The sequence below is a fragment of the Protopterus annectens genome, chromosome 5.part0 (genome assembly GCF_019279795.1).
Source record: "Protopterus annectens isolate FY-2018-M chromosome 5.part0, PAN1.0, whole genome shotgun sequence".
Classification (NCBI taxonomy): Eukaryota; Metazoa; Chordata; order Ceratodontiformes; family Protopteridae; genus Protopterus; species Protopterus annectens.
The window spans coordinates 344258532-344276823 of record NC_056735.1 but is presented as its reverse complement, the minus strand read 5'-3'; the positions used below and the strand labels follow the sequence as shown (position 1 = coordinate 344276823).

Below are 18292 nucleotides of genomic sequence, written 5' to 3'. Positions count from 1 at the left end.
TAGACTACCAAAAAATTCATGTAAGTTCTCATTACTGTTCGAAACGCTAATAGGAGCATCACAGTTGATATCCATACGTAAGAGCGGATTATCTTTCTGATAGAATAAACAATTCCAACTATCGGTTCCCACAGTACCTGTTGGATTGTAGTCCAATTCAATGTTCGGCATATCCATCGTGTGATGACCAGCTAAGCACAAGAATATAAAAACCAACAGCAAAAAACAAAAGCCGATCATCCAAAGGTTCCTTACACCAAAGCGAAAAACTGAAGACCAAAAAACTGCTTGGAACCACCACGAACAAAATATAAATCTTGTTTATTAGTAAAAACGAGCGCTTTCACGCACACAGGTGCGCTTCATCAGGTTACAATCTTCACTAAAAGGCTCACCATTTATATACAAAAACGTCATCAATTATCCAATTAATTAATGAAAAAATAATGCAGTTAAAATAACTGCCAATATAACACTTGTGTAAATACGTACAATAATAAAATACAAGTGCACTTCATCTTTACATTAAAATATTAAAATGTATATACCTTCTGATTATACAATATGACATGAATCAGTAGCGCAAGTCATATTTGATGTGTTCACATTTGCAATTTTTGATTAATATCCAAATTGGACTGTATTCCTTTAAACAGCCCAACCTTGGTGTATCAAGTTAAATTCAATAGAAGAAATATTTATCTTTGTAATTCGTTGTCGTTCCAAAAAACTATAGCCATTAGACAATCCTATATAGCAAAACAACGCTGGAAATATATAGTTTAGCGTATCTTTCCTCCAGCGCGATGCTAAAAACAGGCTGGAAACATTTTTCTGTCAGCTAGATATAAGACATCCAGCACAATCTCATTCTCAGGCACCCAGCATCTACAAATCAGTCATCAACAACCATAAAATATGTTTTATATGGTCCGAAAATTTCCTGGCAGCCATCATAACAATGCTAAGCCAAAAAACCACAGGCGATGCTCCTATCGCATGCGCATTTCATAACACTTGTATTGTAACAATACTATTCAATTACTTCTTATACTATGCGTTTGCTAGTTAGAGACAGATAATTCAGTTCTCTAGTGTATGCTGGTCTAATTATTCAAAATATAATAGATATAGAGCATAGTTCATATAAGGCCCACAATTATTTAGATGCAAGATTATAGAACTTGCATTGGTTAATATTTAAACCTATCTTCATATATAATTCAAGGCTTTTATTACATATTCTTCCTACCTTTCCGTACTATTTTACTTTCACTTTGAAAACCAAGTTGAAAAACTTCTAGCCGGCTCTAAAATGATGATGTCACATCTGCCAGAGCTCTTGCTCTAGCTATCAGGGACATTTCTTCCCCCAAAGTGATGTAATCCCACCTGATTTGCATGCTGTATAGAAGAGCCAGTGGACCTCCCACATTCTGATGTCAGAGCTGCCTTGTCCAGCCCACTCTTAACCTAGCAAAAATGTCAAACTATAATCTCACTTTATTGAAGAGCACTACCAATATGTGACAAAGTACAGGCAGAAGCACAGTAACAGCTGCAAAAACTAAGAGCATAAATTTGCAATGACCATGCGTAGACATAAGTTGCATGTTTTTACATAAGAAGCATATGTCTGTCACAATTAATTGACAACACTACATCAGATTACAAGAAGTATGCAATACCATAATTTTCTTAAATTACAACCAAACAGGATGGAAAAATAAGTGGGAGTTTGATGCTTTGCAAAACAGTGATTATTCCCAGTGCTATGGAGCTTGGTTCTAAATTTTGACAGGAGTGCAACAAAAAAAATCTCCCACTGTAAGGAAGGAAAGGCTGACAAGAAAACAGTACATTAGTCTGGTCACCTGCTGTGAGATGTCAAATCACATGCAGATAATGGGTCAAATTACCCTTAGCTCTTTGACAGCTAGGGAAGGTAGGTGTGAAGGGGAGGGGAGATACCTTGAAGAACTAGATTTCAGCCTTCACAAAAGAAATCAAGTTAGCATTTCTAAGAAGAAAGAGCAATAAAAATGCACTTTTCAGTTCTTTTCTGTAGCATTTGCACTGCTTGTGTTTGAAGTAGTCATTGAAAAAGGACAACATTTTAACCAAAAGTAGGTGACTATAACACAGCAGTGAATGGCTGTAAATTCAGTGGACTGACAGGCGCTTTAGGGAAAACATGGCAGATCTGATGCAATTTTTTGGAGACAAACAATGCATTCTGGGATACTTAAAGGCAGACTAAACAGTCAGAATTATTTCAAGACCCCATGTGGTCAGAGTTAGAAATTGCATATAAAAATATCTAAACAGCTCTAAATAGTCCCAGAATGGTGTTAAATGTAGGAAACACCAAACCATGATGAAATAAACATGTTTTTTGAGTCTGTGGGTGCGGTTGTCCTTTAACGGAAATAGCTTAGTAATTTTTGGCTCCATTGCTAGGTGCACAGATTCTACACTAGATTCTGAAAAATTATTGGGTGACAGCTGTCTCTCCAGTGCCAGGTTCATGATGTTATGGGGGCTCTAATGCCCATCAGAACAGTTTAATACGACTACAAAACTATAGTGACCCACGTGGGTGTAAATGAATTAAAGTTTTATACCCATAATGATATGGGGAGAGGGGCTTCTTGCATCTTGCCAATTAGGTGTCAAATGCAGGTAAGACTCTGGTTTTGTGTGGAATCCTAACTTCATCCAGAATAATGCCCAAATTCAAAGAAAAGGTAATTGGATTTAATAAATGGATGACTAGTTGGCATCATTCTAGGAAGAATCCACCATATGTTAGCTTAGGAACAGACAAATGACAGGCCTACTTGCTTTCCAAGAGATGGCCTGTATCTTCTGTGTAATGGGTACTGCATGCTGGCCAAACTCTTTGCTGTCCCCACAATACTTTCCAGGCAAAATCTGTCTACTAGACACCCCAAACATAGCAAAAACACCTTAGATAATTTAAATCCTGACCTCAATAAGACTGCCCTACAAAATGCTACAAATCACAATAGTAAAAATATTGGTTTTGAGGCTCTAATGCATCTTTAGCACATCCACTTTTGTGTGGTAACAGAGACATGGTTTCAGTGCAAAACAGCACTATCGCTACACTGGGGTTCAGCACTGGTCAAACATTCAGACCTACAAGAAACTGCACTGGCATGTCAATATTTGTCTCAGACCCTACCATCTCTACACAAATTCTCAGAGACTATCAAAGTGAACTTGGTGAAGTACAGGTCAACCAAAGCAATATTAACTATCATTTCACAGCCTGTTGCAGATTACTTTCCATGTCTCTCAATGACCAAGAAAATGTGTAAATGAGCAAGATGAATTGATCATAAAACAAAATACATTTGCAATGGGTCTTAACTAGAAGACTTACCACTAACACTGGGCATGCCTAATGTTTCCCCTGACCAAATAAAAGTTGATTTAGTTGAACCAATAATCAATCAATGTGCCTACTAGGGGTCCAAACATTTTGGATCCTGTCTCAATTAACTTTGTCCCATCCTGCACCACCCCACCATTTTCCATTCCTGCTCAAGTCTGATTTAAAGATATCTAAAAATTTCATAGTGAACACTTCATAGTTCAGTGACTATAAAAGAGCAAACCTGTTAAAAATCCATGACAAGTATATGACATTTATGTTTGAACAACTCTCAGCTGCCACCTGTACCCCAGACTTTTACTCTTATTTATCTATGTGCATTCCCTTAGCAGTCCCAAATAGAGCCAATTATTATGGGAAATTAAAAATAAACTTCTTTGATAGTCCATTTATGTAAACAAACTCTACTATGAAAGAAAGACATTACTAAATACCTATAACAAATCACAATTTACCCACCTAAAGGGCACAGTCAGTAGACAGATAAAAAATACATCATTAGGAAGGTCAAAGCTAAACATTAACTGACAATAGTAGCTAATATGAAGAATAATTACAAATCTTTCTTTAATTACTTCAAGAAATGGCACTCAACACTGTCCTGAGCTAATTCATAAGAACAATACCCACTCAAACCTTAAAGGCACTGTGATATTGCTAACACAATAGCAGATATATTTACTACAAACTGCATACCAGCAAGAATCACCGAGATCCTACAGATCTATGAGATTCATGCCGCCCTAAAATTACTCTCTCTTAACAGCTCTTTCCAATGCCAAAAAAAGAAGTTATGTACTCACCATAACGTTCCATCTAAGTAGGTACTTCATTTGTCTGCAACCTGTGGGTATCGGATCTGACCTCAGATCCGAGCCGGCAGCTTTACTAGCTAAAAGATCCAAGCTCCTGACTCCTCCCCTTTACACACAACCCCGTGCTACATGCTTCCTTTCCTCAGATTGAGTTTGCTTAATCTAACTAAGACCCTCAACAGAGGACCAAGTAATGCCTAAACACACGAAACAATCTCAATCATGACCAGGAACCACGATAATGGTTAGGGGGCTTGGAGGGGGGATCAGCTGCAGACAAATGAAGTACCTACTCAGATGGAACGTTATGGTGAGTACATAACTTCTATATCTGAAGTAGTTACTTCATTTGCTCTGCAACCTGTGGGACAGAGTCCCCAGCTACCTAAAACCTTGGGAGGCCCTCAAGGAAGGATATTCCGAAGCACCACGGAGCCAAAGGGAAGCCCTACTCCTGGATATCATATCCAATTTATAATGAGAAATGAATGTATGGGAAGAGGACCAAGTAGCTGCTGAACATATGTCGTCTAGGGGAACCCTGCTGATGTGGCTATGGATCGGGTTGAGTGGGCATGGACTCCGATAGGAGCAGGTTTACCTGAGGCTACATACGCATGAATGATGCACTGTGAAATCCAATTTGCTAAGGTAACTTTGGTAATAGCTCTACCCAGAGCAGATTTGGCAAAGGACACAAACAATTGATCAGCCTTGCGAGTATCCTTCGTTCTGTGCAAGTAAAAATGTAGTTGTCTATGTACATCCAACTTGTGTAATTTGTATTCCCCTTTGTTCTGAAAGTTGGGAAAGAACACTGGTAAATTAATCGACTGATTAATATTTGACTCCGAAGCCACCTTTGGTAAGAAGGAAGGGTTAGTCCTGAGAGACACTCTGTCCCTATGAAAGATTAGATAGGGGGGTTTCATGCAAAGGGCTTGAAGTTCTGAAACCCTCCTGGCTGAAGTAATAGCAACTAGAAAGGCTGTTTCCATGATAAGAACATTAATGGAACTGAGGCGGCAGGCTCAAAGGTGGGCTTGTCAATGCTTGTAAAACCAAAGTTAGGTCCTATGGTGGGACCGCAGTCTTAACTGGTAGTTTCAATAGAAAAATACCTTTCAAGAAGGTTTTGCATATCTTCGCAGAAGCTAAAGATCCCAGACCATCCCCTACATGAAAATGGGAAATGGCTGCTAATTGTACTTTAACTGTAGATGCACTGGCTCCTTGATGAAAAAGGTGTGACCGAAAATCAAGAACCGCCGGAATAGGGACGGTAAAAGAATCTAAGCCCTTGTCCTTAGCCCAGACAGAAAAATGCTTCCATGTACTACTGTAAATTTTCCTGGTAGCAGGCTTGTGAGCCGCTACCAGAATGGCCTTTACTGGTGATGAGATGCTGGGAGTCCTTGCCATCAGTGGAACTGGATCAACCAGCGAGCTTGAGTTTTACCAGGTTCGGGGGTTGCAATCCCGCAGGATGCGAAATCAGATCCGGAATGGGATCTAAGATCCATAGAGGAACTACACTGTGAGACCGCAGAGAAGGGAACCAGATCTGGCGAGGCCAGAATGGGGCTATGAGGATAATTCTGCTCCCCAACCGACGTGCTTTCTGAATGAACTTAGTCATAAGAGGAAGGGGGGGTAAGCATAGAGGAGACTGGGTGGCCAAGCATGAACCAGAGCGTCTCTGGGGCTCTCCCCTGGTGGGGGAAGTATCACGAAAAACTCACTGCACTTTGTGTTTGACGGAGAAGTGAAAAGATCGCAGCAAGTTAGACCCCATTTGAAGAAGATCTGTTTCACAACTGATGGTTTCAGAGACCACTTGTATGGTGTGAGGATCACGCGACTCAGTTTGTCCGCCAGAAAGTTGGACTGACCCGGAATGTGCATTGCTACCAAAAAGCGGTTGGTGGATATCGCCCACTCCCAAACTCTCATAGCCTCCCGACAAAGGGGATAAGATCTGGTCCCCTCCCTGTTTGTTTATGTACCAGACTACCGCCATGTTGTCGGTTTGAACCGCAATAGTCCCTAGAGGAAGAAGGTCGTGGAGAGCTTGCAACGCCAGAAGCACCGCCCTCATCTCTAGGACATTGATATGCAAAGCGGTCTCTAAGGGGGTCCACATGCCATGGACGGTTCTGCCCAAAGAATGACCCCCCACCCAAGGTGAGAAGCATCCGTGATCAACATGGCTTGGGGCGGAGGCATCACGAAGGGTCTCCCTTCCCGCAGCTCCCGTGAGCGAAGCCACCAGAGGAGGGAGTCCCTGCAAGCCCTGCTCAGGGGAATAGGGGTGTTCAACGGATGTAGCAACCGAGACCATTGGACTTGAAGGGTCCATTGCAGAATACTCATTTGTAGACGCGCGTGTAGGCAAAGACTGATTGCTGCCGCCATAGAGCCTAGTGCTCTCAGGACTAACTCTGCCGATGGAGCTGGGTTCTGAAGGAGGGCTATAATCTGACATGACAAACTGTTCACCCTGTCTGAAGTTAGTAGGGCCCGAGAGAGGCGAGTGTCCAATTTGGCCCCTATAAATTCCAGAACCTGCACAGGATGAAGAAAGGACTTTTGAAGGTTTACCGAAATGCCCAAACTCTGGGCAAGAGTTAGAGCATAATCCCTGGCAACACACAGTTGATGCCTGTTGGAGGCGGTGAGGAGACAGTCGTCCAGGTATGGAAAGACCTGAATGCCCTGGAGTCTCAGGTGGGCTGCAACCACTGCCATGACCTTGGTGAACACCCTGGGGGCTGAGGTGAGGCCGAATGGAAGAACCCTGAATTGATAATGACTGGCTCCCAGCTGGAAGCGGAGAAACCTCCTGGATTGTCTGTCCATCAAAATGTGGTAGTATGCATCCTTGAGGTCTATGGAACACATCCAGTCATTCTCCCGAAGGAGGGGGAAAACTGATTGAAGAGTGACCATCTGTAATTTCTCTTTGGGAATGAACAGGTTCAGGGAAGAAAGATCTAGAATCGGTCCTAAGTCCCCCGTCTTTTTTGGGACTAAAAAGAACCTGGAGTAATTGCCCAATCCAAACTGGCCTGGGGGGACGTGCTGGATGGCTCTTTTTTCTAGCAGCTTCGAAACCTCTGAAGCTGCCACCTCCCTTTAATCGGGTGGGACATCGGGGAGACACTTGGTAGGAGGGGGAAGACTTAGAAAGGGAATGGTGTAACCTCTGGATAGGATTCAAAGCACCCACCAATCCGTCGTAATGGACTCCCAATTTTGGAGGTGCTCCAACAGACGCCCCCGACTGCCTCCAGAGATGGACAGCTGGGTAAGCCCTCAGGGCTGTTGCGCGGGCCTGTCCGAGAACAGTTCTCTAGACCCAAAGTTACACAGCCCCCCCCCCCTCTGCCTCTGGGCCGGTGTCCACCTTGTCCTCCTCTGCCACTGAAGGACGAGGGGTCCGAAGCTGGGCGAGACTGATGAGACTTCCGGAACCACATCTTCTTTTGTCCCCTTTGATTCCTGGAAAAGAATTGCTGGGGATTAGAGAAGCAGACCCCGATGGCAGACAGCGTCTTCCCATCCTTTTCGCTTTGGACCAGCGTCTCGCAGACAGTCTTGCCAAAGAGCGAAGAACCGTCAAAGGGCGTATTCGCGAAGGATGCCTTAAAGGGTTCTGCAAAATCACAAAGGCGGAGCCAGGCGTGACGCTGCAAGACGACGCATGCTCCGCTAGCTCTAGTGGCTCCCTCCAAAGCATGGGAGAGTAGCCGCATAGACGTGTTACATATACACTTTAGAGTGGCCATACAAGTCGAGAAAGTCCTCTTATCCTCGACCGTCATGGACTCCGGTGGAGCTGCAGCGTATTTCTTTATTAGGTCTCGCTGGAGTCTGATGATGTGTGCCATGTAGTTCAGCTCCCTTACAGAGAAGGTGGCTGAAGCAAACATCCGCTTCCCAATGCGGTCCAACGTCAGAGATTCCTTATCCGGAGGGTGGCCCGAGGAACTCTCCTGCGTGAGTTCCTTCTTCGTGGCAGCCGCCACCAACATGGCATCCACAGGTGAACCCTTAGACCAGGCCTGCCTATCAGAGGGAGGGCTAAGAATTTTGTCTGGCTGTCTTGGAATTGGCTCCACGGTGTTGGGCTCCTTCCACGCCCTGGTAGTAATTAAGTCTATCAGTGGGTCAGTCGGGGGGGACACCCAGGAGGTAGACGGGCCTGCCTCAAATGCCTCCAGAAACACAGACTCATCCGAGGAAGGTTTTTGGGCAGACCACCCTCCTCTAATTCGCAACATTTCCATGATGTCTCCAAAGGGGACATCCTCAGGGGGTGACCTTGGGGAACCTTCCCCTTCATCCAAATCCGTGTCTGTCGTGAGGGACTCAGGAAAGTCCAGGTGCCTCCTTTTACACTTCTGTTTGCGAGGAACCTCCTCGGTGGGACTATCCGAGGAGGGTTCACCTACGGGGTCCTGCTCCTCTAAGGGAACTAACTGGAGGGTTTGAGAAGGCTGTCCCAGTGGTTGGATGATGGAGGATAGACCCAAATGCATAGGGGGAGCGGAAGGATCCGACGCCCGGACCGGGGATCTGGAAGGCCTCGACAGAACCCTCTCCGCTACCTCAAAAGCCGAAGGCGAGCCGCTCTCCCCAGGCTCCAAAAGCAGTCTCCTCGGCTCCGAAGCAGGGATCGGTGTCGGAGCCGAAGTGGTCGGATCCGAGAGGGAAGTGTGCTCCGACCTGAAGGGCGCCGAAGACACACCATCCCCTACGGATCAGACGCTCGGCTCTCGGCCCCGAGAGCTAGGATCCAACACGCTCATGGGTACAGTCGGCGTAGAAGCTACCGGAACTATCGGCGCCAACAAATCCCCGGCTCCGAAAGGGCCCGGATCCGATGACTCCAAAACCCGAAAACGGGTTGGAGAAGGAGTGATCGGGGCAAAAAGGGGGACTGCACTCCCCCCCGGAGGGGGGGAGGCAGGAGCACCCCCATCTGCATCTGAGTCTGCAGAAATCGACACATCATCCGATCCATGTCGGCGTCGGTCAGGCTTCTTGTAGACCTAGACGAGGTTGCCCGCCTCGACGACCTCGAGGGAGACCGGTACTCCTCCTCCGACTCCATTGAGAAACAAGGTGAACGGAGCCGAGAGGGAGAGGATCCGGAGGCCCTCGTAGAGGGGTTAGTAACTTTAGATGGCGGGGCTGAGGGATGAGTCTCAGCCTGCCTCTTATGACTTTTGTGTTTCTCTCTATCCTTTTCCTTATGCCTCTTCTCTCTCGAAGAGGCAGAAGAGTCCCCTGAACTCTGCGCAGCAGAGGGAGGTCGAGTCCCAGGCAGAGTCCGGGGACCTAAAGGCACGGGGGCTGTAGTAGCAGCTTATGCCTTAAAGGGAGAGGAAGAAGAAGTGTCCTGCGGTAACAAGCCCACCAGGATCAACTTGTTCTTCCTATCCCTGATGACCCAGGGGTTAAACGCTGCACATATCTGGCAGCTAGTGGATAAGTGGGCCACCCCCAGACACAAAACGCACTGAGTGTGGCCATCAGCCGGGGAAAGCTTATGGCCACACTCAGTGCACTTAGAAAAGACGGCTTTGGGCCCCTCAGCCATCACACTAACACACCCACTCACTAAGGGGAGGGAACAAATAAAATATATAAGCTAAAATTCTCACAAAAAAAAAAAAAAAAAAAACTAAGGCTATCACTCGACGAAATGGAGCTAAACCACTCACACACTAACAAAATTGAAACTTTTTTCTAACTTTTTGACAAAGGTTCACTGAAAAATCTCACCCAAGCCTAAGGAGCTCTGCACTAGAAGCTTCTTTCAGCCACGGCAAACTCAATCTGGGGAAAGGGAGCATGTAGCAGGGGATTATGGGTAAAGGGGAGGAGCCAGGAGCTTGGATCTTTTAGCTCATAAAGCTGCCGGCTCGGATCCAAGGTCAGATCCGATACCCACAGGTTGCAGAGCAAATGAAGTAACTACTTCAGATCACCACATTCATGGGCTTCAATAATATTCCAGAGTTCCTACTGTGACATCCCCATGCTGGGTCAGTAATCAAAGAGCCTCAATCCTCACCACTAACACTGGAGAGGGACACTCACGTGGAATACAAATGGATACACCTAGTATTTCCAGATGCAAACCTCTCTGCATCAGCACAGTTTCCCTTAAAAGCACATAGGAAACAAACTCAGTCCGGGGTCTGGATCTCTCTGTCTCCCTCCAGATCCCCAGTAAGACTCCCCACTAGTACAGCTCAGAGTTGAGTCCTTAGCTGGGGTTCCAAGTTAAGTCCTCCCACACCCTCTCTGTGAAATCAGTGCTTTGTGTCCTTGCTCCAAGCAGCTGACAAACACATTTGATTTACACACACACACACACACACACCTGAGAAAGGCAGAGATTCACCTGCTGTGCCCCCGCTGCCCATACTATAAGGTAGTTATCACTGCCACCAGAATCCCGGCCAGCAACTTGAAGGCTCTTAAAAGGATACTCAGTTATACTGAGTGAAATTAATATTAATACAAATGGTAATGTTGACCAAACAACCAGGCTTTCAGGAGTGGCCAGTGTTATCACCAAATAAATATGTGCAAATATTCTCAAAACTTAAATATTTTTCTAAAAGAACCAGCCACAATGAAAAATGTAAAACACCCTAATACTGGGTGATTTCAACTACCCTGCCATTAACTGGGAAAACTACTCGGGTACCAACTCCTTTTCCCAACGGTTCTTGGAATTCATAAATTCCAATGCCCTGGATCAACTAATCCATTGTCCCAGAAGGGGCTCCAATATCCTAGACCTGTTCATTACCAACATTGGAGATAGATGCTCCACACCAGTGGTCACCCCCTCATTGGTCAGGTCTGACCATAAGCAAATCACCCTTGACATCCACATCCCACCCCCACCCCCCAGTAAGGAAACCTCCTTAAAAAACTTCTCCAAAGCCAACTTCATGCTACTGACTTCATGACACCCATGCAGACGGGACCTGAAAGTTTGACTGCAGAATCCTACACTAAGACACTGTACGAGCACATTCACTAGTGCATGAATCATGCCATCCCAAATAGAACCAAGATGCTCTCCTCCAAAAAAAGGAAGCCAATCTGGTGGTCCCCTGCTATAAACAAACTGTACAACAGAAGGAAGAAACTGTTGCAAAAAATAGGAAAATCCCAGGATGCAAAAAACTCCCTCACCAGCCTCAGTAAGAAGCTAAGATCCCTCATAAAATCCTCAAAAGCTAGTTACGAAAATAAAATTGCCAAAGATTCCAAAGACAACCACAAGGCATTCTATAGTTATGTCAAGAATCTAAATGGCAAAACTCAGATCTGCTCTGAGCTTCAACAGAATGGCATTAAATATACTGATCCCAAGGATATTGCCAATATTGTGGCAGATCGATTTAGTGTCAACTTCACCCCCCCTCAACCCCCTAAAGGGCCCATCTCAATACCAAAAGATTGCCAAATTCTGGTAATCACGGCCACACAGGTAGAAACCACACTCTCCAAAGCTAAGAATACAGCATCCATGGGACCAGATGACATCCCAGGCTGTGTACTACATGAACTACAAAATGAACTGGCACCTCACCTAAGTGTTATGTTTAATCATAGCCTCACCTCAGGTTTCATGCCCACTGAGTGGCGCACAGCTACAGTTATCCCACTCAACAAGGGGGGATCCACCTTGGATCCCGGGAACTACCGTCCCATCCATCTGATGAGCCTGATCTGTAAGGGCATGGAATGCATTATCATGGAACTTATAAACAAAGACACTGGCAACCTTTAGACACTGGACCCCACCCAGTTGGGTTTGTGAAGGGTCGATCTTGTCTCCTGAACCTAAATGACTTCTTCAAATCAGTCTCCAGAGCTGTGGACGAGGGTAAGGCAGTCCACACAGCCTATCTGGACCTCGCCAAGGCCTTCGACACCATCCCCCACTCTGGAATCATAGATAAACTTACTAAGCTGGGCATAAATCCCTACATCACTTGATGGGTTGCCAACTGGCTTACTGACAGAACCCAGACTGTAAAAGTAGACAACTCCAAATCCAGCTCCAGAGAAGTGACAAGTGGAGTACCTCAGGGTTCAGTCCTGGGACCACTCTTGTTTGGCATCTACTTCTCTGAAGTACAGGCCAACACTAAGGTTCTCTGGCTAACAAAGTTCACAGATAATTGTAAATTGGGAGCCATTATTGAATCCCCAAATGATGTGGATATTCTACAAAAGGGCCTTACAGAAACAGATGCCTGGTGCCAAGCTTAATGCCAAGAAATGTATAGTTATCCCCTTTGGAAAAAAAACATGTACCCATGAATTACCACATAGGTGGCAGTACACCAAACATTGAAAGTGTGATGAGAGACTTAGGGACACAGGTGGACAGTGGTCTCACTTTTGATAACCACATCGCCACAACAGTCAGGAAATCCTTCTATGTGGCACATCTCATCACTAAGAGCTTTTCATCCAGAAAAAAGGAGGTCATTGTCCCACTGTACTCATCCCTCATTAGACCCATTATAGAGCATAATGCCCCGTTTGGTATGTACCTCACAAGACATCTGCAACAGCTGGAAAGGCCATATAAATACCTCACTAAAAGAATCACAGGCCTAAAGCAGATGCCATATGCTGACTGTCTAAAACAACTCCAGCTATACTCTGTGGCATATCGTCTACTCAGAGGCGATCTCTGCTTAACATACAAGGCCATGTCAAATCTTGAGCTGTTGGACATGCTCCACTTAAAGAAATCCCAATCCCTCAGAGCCACATGTTCCAGGGATCTAAACCTTGTCATCACAATGAACAAAACATGTTAGAGGGATAGGTTCCTGACCCAGAGATTCCCCATACTCTGGAATAGACTGCCCATACATGTCAAGCAGAGCACCTCCTTGGCCCTCTTCAAAAGGAACCTTGATGACTGGATGGGAGATAGGAAATTCACCCCGGGGATCATGTCAGTCATCCTGCTAGACAGGAGTTCAGAGAAGTAAATATTGTGGGAAGAAGTATCCAGGGTATTGTTATGGCTAGGCTTGTATAGGCCCTAGGGCCGATAGCCTAGTACCAACCTATGAACCTATAAACATATTTAATAATAAATAATAAATGAACAAGAAAATACTAAATATGTATTTGTCGTAAACACCAGAGTTTCAGTCACAGGGAATAGTAAAAATAACAGCGATGGAAAGTTTCACACACTTAAACAAAAACAGTATTTAGCTAGTCTCACTATCTATTCCTGATTGACTAAAATAATTATTGTCCCTACTTATCGAATAGAGCAAGGCAAGATGATTTGGGTGATTGGTCCTTGTCAGATACAAGACAGCATACAGAATGCTAAAAGCAATATCCTACTACTAACCAAATATTATTTCTGAGATGATTACACAATGACATCACATCTAGTCACCTGAATCTGTTTCCCACACTCACCAACGCTAGAAGTTGACAGGATTTTAGCACCAAAATTTAAAGGAAAACACTGTCTTACCAACACTCACCAACTTACATTTTGCAAGTGTATAACTGTGTTTGTAACTACTTTTTACAGTTTATTTATTCCATCTTTTCATCTACCTTTATCGTTATAGATACATTTTACATGTTTAAAAATGAACATATATACCCATCATTTGCAAACAATTTTTTAGGTACGTTTATTTACCTTTTATATATAGTCTTTTGAAGTAAACCATTTATTTAGAGTTTTGCTTAGAGTGTTGGTAAGACAGTGTTTTCCTTTAAATTTTGATTCGATGATCATGTGACAGATATAATGGTATATATTAGCCACCTGTTTTTAATATTTTACTGAATGGTCTCTGAAGAAGTTAAGCTATCTGCCTTGATGAAAAGTGGATTTCATTTCTGTACACTTAAGTAGATTAAAGCATTTAAAATTTGAGCACTTTATGGTCTCAGTGTTTCGTTCTAGTATGGAGCATCAAGGATTCCTGCTTTTTGGCGTTTATAATAAAAAAGGAAAGATTAAATATGGTAGATGAAATAAAAACAAGTTTGTGGAGAAAAGGATGGGGGATACAATGAAAGATGTTAACGTTTGTGAAAATGAAAATGTAAAATACTGTAAATATAAATGTTGTAGAAATGTAAACAGAATGAAAGGGATGTGATGTATGAAATTATATCTATAATATACAGACAGGCAGACAAAGCAACCCTCACTCTTTTCAATAAGTTCTATGGAATCTTTTACATCCACCAGAGATACTACCAATTTTAGCAGCTCAGTTTAACGTCTCATCCAAAGGATAGCACACTCAGGAGTGCAGCATCCTCTTCTGCAACGTTGCAGTGTTAGCAATTTGAAAAAATTAATCCAATTTACCTGCAGTGAGAATAGAACTCTCAGCATTCTGATCTCCCAGCAAGCGCCAAAGACAAGTCTGCTACCTGCTGTGTCACTAACACATTATCACCTGAATTCTGGGGTGAAAGGGTTTTCTGGAGCACCTCGTGCAATAGTTGAGTCTTGAGTGTTAAGTGTAAAGGAAAGACTAACACAAACTTAAAATTACTGTGCTCTTCCCCCAAACAAAATACACAAAACTGATGCTTATCTTTAAGCTGGGTCTTATTCTCATAGTTGCACCTTTTAAATAGGGGGTAGCCAGTGTTGATCACAGACCTGCTCTGTTCATAAACTCATTCTGTGAACTACCCAAAAAAGAACAAATGGGGATATTTGGTATTAACATGGCTAGGGTTGTAAAGGCTCTAGGGCCGCTAGCATAGTAACCTCCTATGATCCTATGGGATAGGGGAAGCAAGGATGAAGTCCACAGAAGTTTTATCTCCTGAGCTGTCCTAACACTATCGGCATTGGTCCTACTGTTGTGGTGGTCACACCTCCTCTTACCAGATCAACAGTTCCATTTTCAGTATGTCTGAAATCCTAGATATAAATGGAAAGGTTTAATTCTGAACTCTACAACCTCAAAATAGTTTAGCCTAACCTGCTGCAAAACTTAGTCCAGGATGAATGGATAAAGGGACCAAGATGTTTGCTGACTGTACAGGAGTTCAAATAACCCTTCCCTTGTGTCCACAGCCCTTCTCTCGTGTCCATAATAAGATGGCACCTGATGTGCAGTGAGAAAGCACGTATAAAATGATGTGTACACACTTACTAAAGATCCAATAATATCAGGCCATGGAGGTGAGTGGAGCACAGTTCAAAGCAAAGGTCTGAAGGGGGTGAGATTGGGAAAGAGACTCTTTTCCAAATTAAATGGTGCATCTTGATCAAATATTGCTACGACACAGAGATAGTGATTTTCAGTTGGGAGGTATACAAGTCACATTCCAGTACAAGTGCACTGGCCATAATTTAGTATGACTTATTGTTTGATCCAGTTTCAAGAATAGAGTTTGTTGTGTGACCTCTCCTGTGTTTGTTCTTTTTAACCTACTCACATAGTCATTAAAACTCCTGATTTCTTCTGTGTGGTGTGAACCTTAGGATACAGCCTTTGAAGTTTTGATTTCCCAAAATAATATACATTCATTATTAAGTCTAACCATGCATTACACATTGGTGTATGAAAGAAGGCTGGTACGGCATTATTGTATTGTAGTACCCCACCATAGCTCTCCACTGTCCACAGTTTTGCCTCATATTTTTGATCTGTTCCTTATAAAATTTGTGGTTATCTGGCAAATCATTCAGGACTGAAGTCAATAAATAAATAAAGACAGATATTTCAGTTACAGACTTCATATCCATTATAGGCAAAATATTTAAAATTTGTTCCTATTTTTGGGCCTTTGTACCCCCATAATTTTTGCTTTGTCCAGATTTCTTCTGCAAAGATGTTGAGAGGTATGTACCCCACACAGATGTTCAGTAGCAAGGCCCACCCAAAAGCTGCCCACTCCCACTATCCAACATCCAGTGACATGTATGAACATATAATGAATATTCATGTAGGCGTCCTGCTACCTGGAGATTAAGAGTAAGATTGATTTCAATGTAGGTGTCCTTGTTTGTGAATTTCCAGGTGGGCCATGTCTGTACATACAGCCCATCTTCTGAACTCATCTTAAATCTATTTTCTAATTGAATGAAGCTATTGGAGTTCGTTCAGCAACTAAAAGAATGAAAGATTAGTATAAACACTGTTGTCAAAAACTGATAGGACTTCATGACCTTCCGTTTACTGTTTCCAAAGTGGCACTCTACATCAAAATTTCATTCAAACTGAAATCTCAGTCCTTTTATATTTAAGATGACGCTTAAAGCAGGTTCCTGAACAAGGCAAACCAAACTGTACATTGTGAACTAAGTGAACACAAACGACCAACTGAAGCCAAGAAACCAAAAAATGTAGTCCACAGCAGAAAGAAGGTAAATGAAAATCCAGTAGGTGAAATCCAACGAACAAATTTATTGGATAAAAACCACACAGTAACATTACTGTGTGGTTTTTATCCAATAAATTTGTTCGTTGGATTTCACCTACTGGATTTTTCATTTACCTTCTTTCTGCTATGGACTACATTTTTTGGTACATTGTGAACTAACTGCACTAAACATAGGGACTGTTACAATATTCAAAAAAAAAAAAGTTGTTGGTTGGGGTTACCTCTATATTTTCCTCCTACACATAAAAAGCAAAAGCTCCTTAATCATCCTACCACAACTAGATTGCTTGCAACGTATGCTCTTATTCATCTAGAAAACAAATGGGTTGTGCTGAATACAAAATGTGGTAACAATTGCTCCTAGTCTGCATATTTAACAAGGAAGAAAGGCAATTCAGTTCGTGTACTCTTAGTCTGACAGAAGGGAAAAAGTCTCTGGAGCTGAAGCTACGTCCCTATTTGAATGTTTGTCAGTGATTATCTTGTAGATAAACACAGACACAAAATAATGGAACACTACTGATTTTCCTACTACGTAAAGATGTACTTTCAAAGTGTTTTACTATTATACTTACACATCTGTAATCCTCCGAATGTGTATGAAAGAGTGTACATCTGGTGACATTAGCCCCACTGTCCATCTTAGGAAGCACCTTCTATTAACCCGTTATAACACATAAATCGGATTCACAAAAAAAATCATCCTGCTCTTAGGTTGTTGTCACGTGGGTATTTGACAGCTACGAAGAAAAAAAAAAAAGACGGCTTGACTACGGGATACTGGCCAGGTCAGTTCTCGCTTCACGCAAGTACTTTTAAAAAGGGGAGCGGACGCTTCCGTTGTACCAGTATTGGCGAACGGAGGTCAGTTGTAAAAGAATGTTGTCATGTGTCAGACTTGAAGGTTCTTCAACAGACGTGTAAGAATGTGATACAGTTGAGTGATGCTTATAGTCTAATTCGTTATTGTATGTGAAATTAATATGTTAGCTGTTGTTTACATTTAATTAGAAATTAAACTAAATTCGCAAGCTAAATTCTGTGTTATTTTTTCTATGCAATCTGATAAAAGTATTTTGTCCTACTGTGAGTTTGACGTCTGTACCTTTCCCCTGTTAAGATATAGCCACAGGGCCACGGTTTTCGCCCTCAGATTTAGGCTTGCTCTTTTTAGTTTACTGATGTTTTTCATAGTCAGACCTCTTGCGGGGCTTGCTGCTACGCATGTGGTGGTTTGCAAAACTCAAAATAACCCCTCTTTATAGGTACATGATACATTAAACAGATACGTTTATATAAAGACTGCCACTAGCAATATAGGGTCTACTTAATAAAGATCTGTTATGAAAAAATATTAAGAAAATGCTGCTTTTATGATCTTTTGCCATGATTTGTAAATACCAGTTTTTTTAATGCTTGGAGGTTGAGATCTCGTTGTCGTCATCAATCTCGTGTTCCCATTTTTACTTGGGGTCTGGGTGTCAAATCAGCATTATCAATGCGTCCTACTCATCTAGAGTCAGTGCTTACACACCAGAGTAGCTAGCCATGCCCTGGAGAGTTATGGATCTATTAAAATCGTGCTCCTCATGTACATGTTTGTAAAACCTGA

General features: G+C 43.0%; 1 protein-coding gene across 3 annotated transcripts in view; it reads right to left on the bottom strand.

Moving 5' to 3' along the window:
- The window catches only part of LOC122802621 (cyclic AMP receptor-like protein A), a 3720933-nt gene extending 3703265 nt beyond the window's left edge, over positions 1–17668 (bottom strand). For all 3 annotated transcript variants that reach the window (XM_044072312.1, XM_044072313.1, XR_006364962.1), the window contains exon 1: positions 17256–17668. In XM_044072312.1, the coding sequence (XP_043928247.1) occupies positions 17256–17321 (66 nt within the window). In that variant the 5' untranslated portion in view covers positions 17322–17668. The remainder of the gene's footprint in view (positions 1–17255) is intronic.
- Positions 17669–18292: the final 624 nt, after the last annotated feature.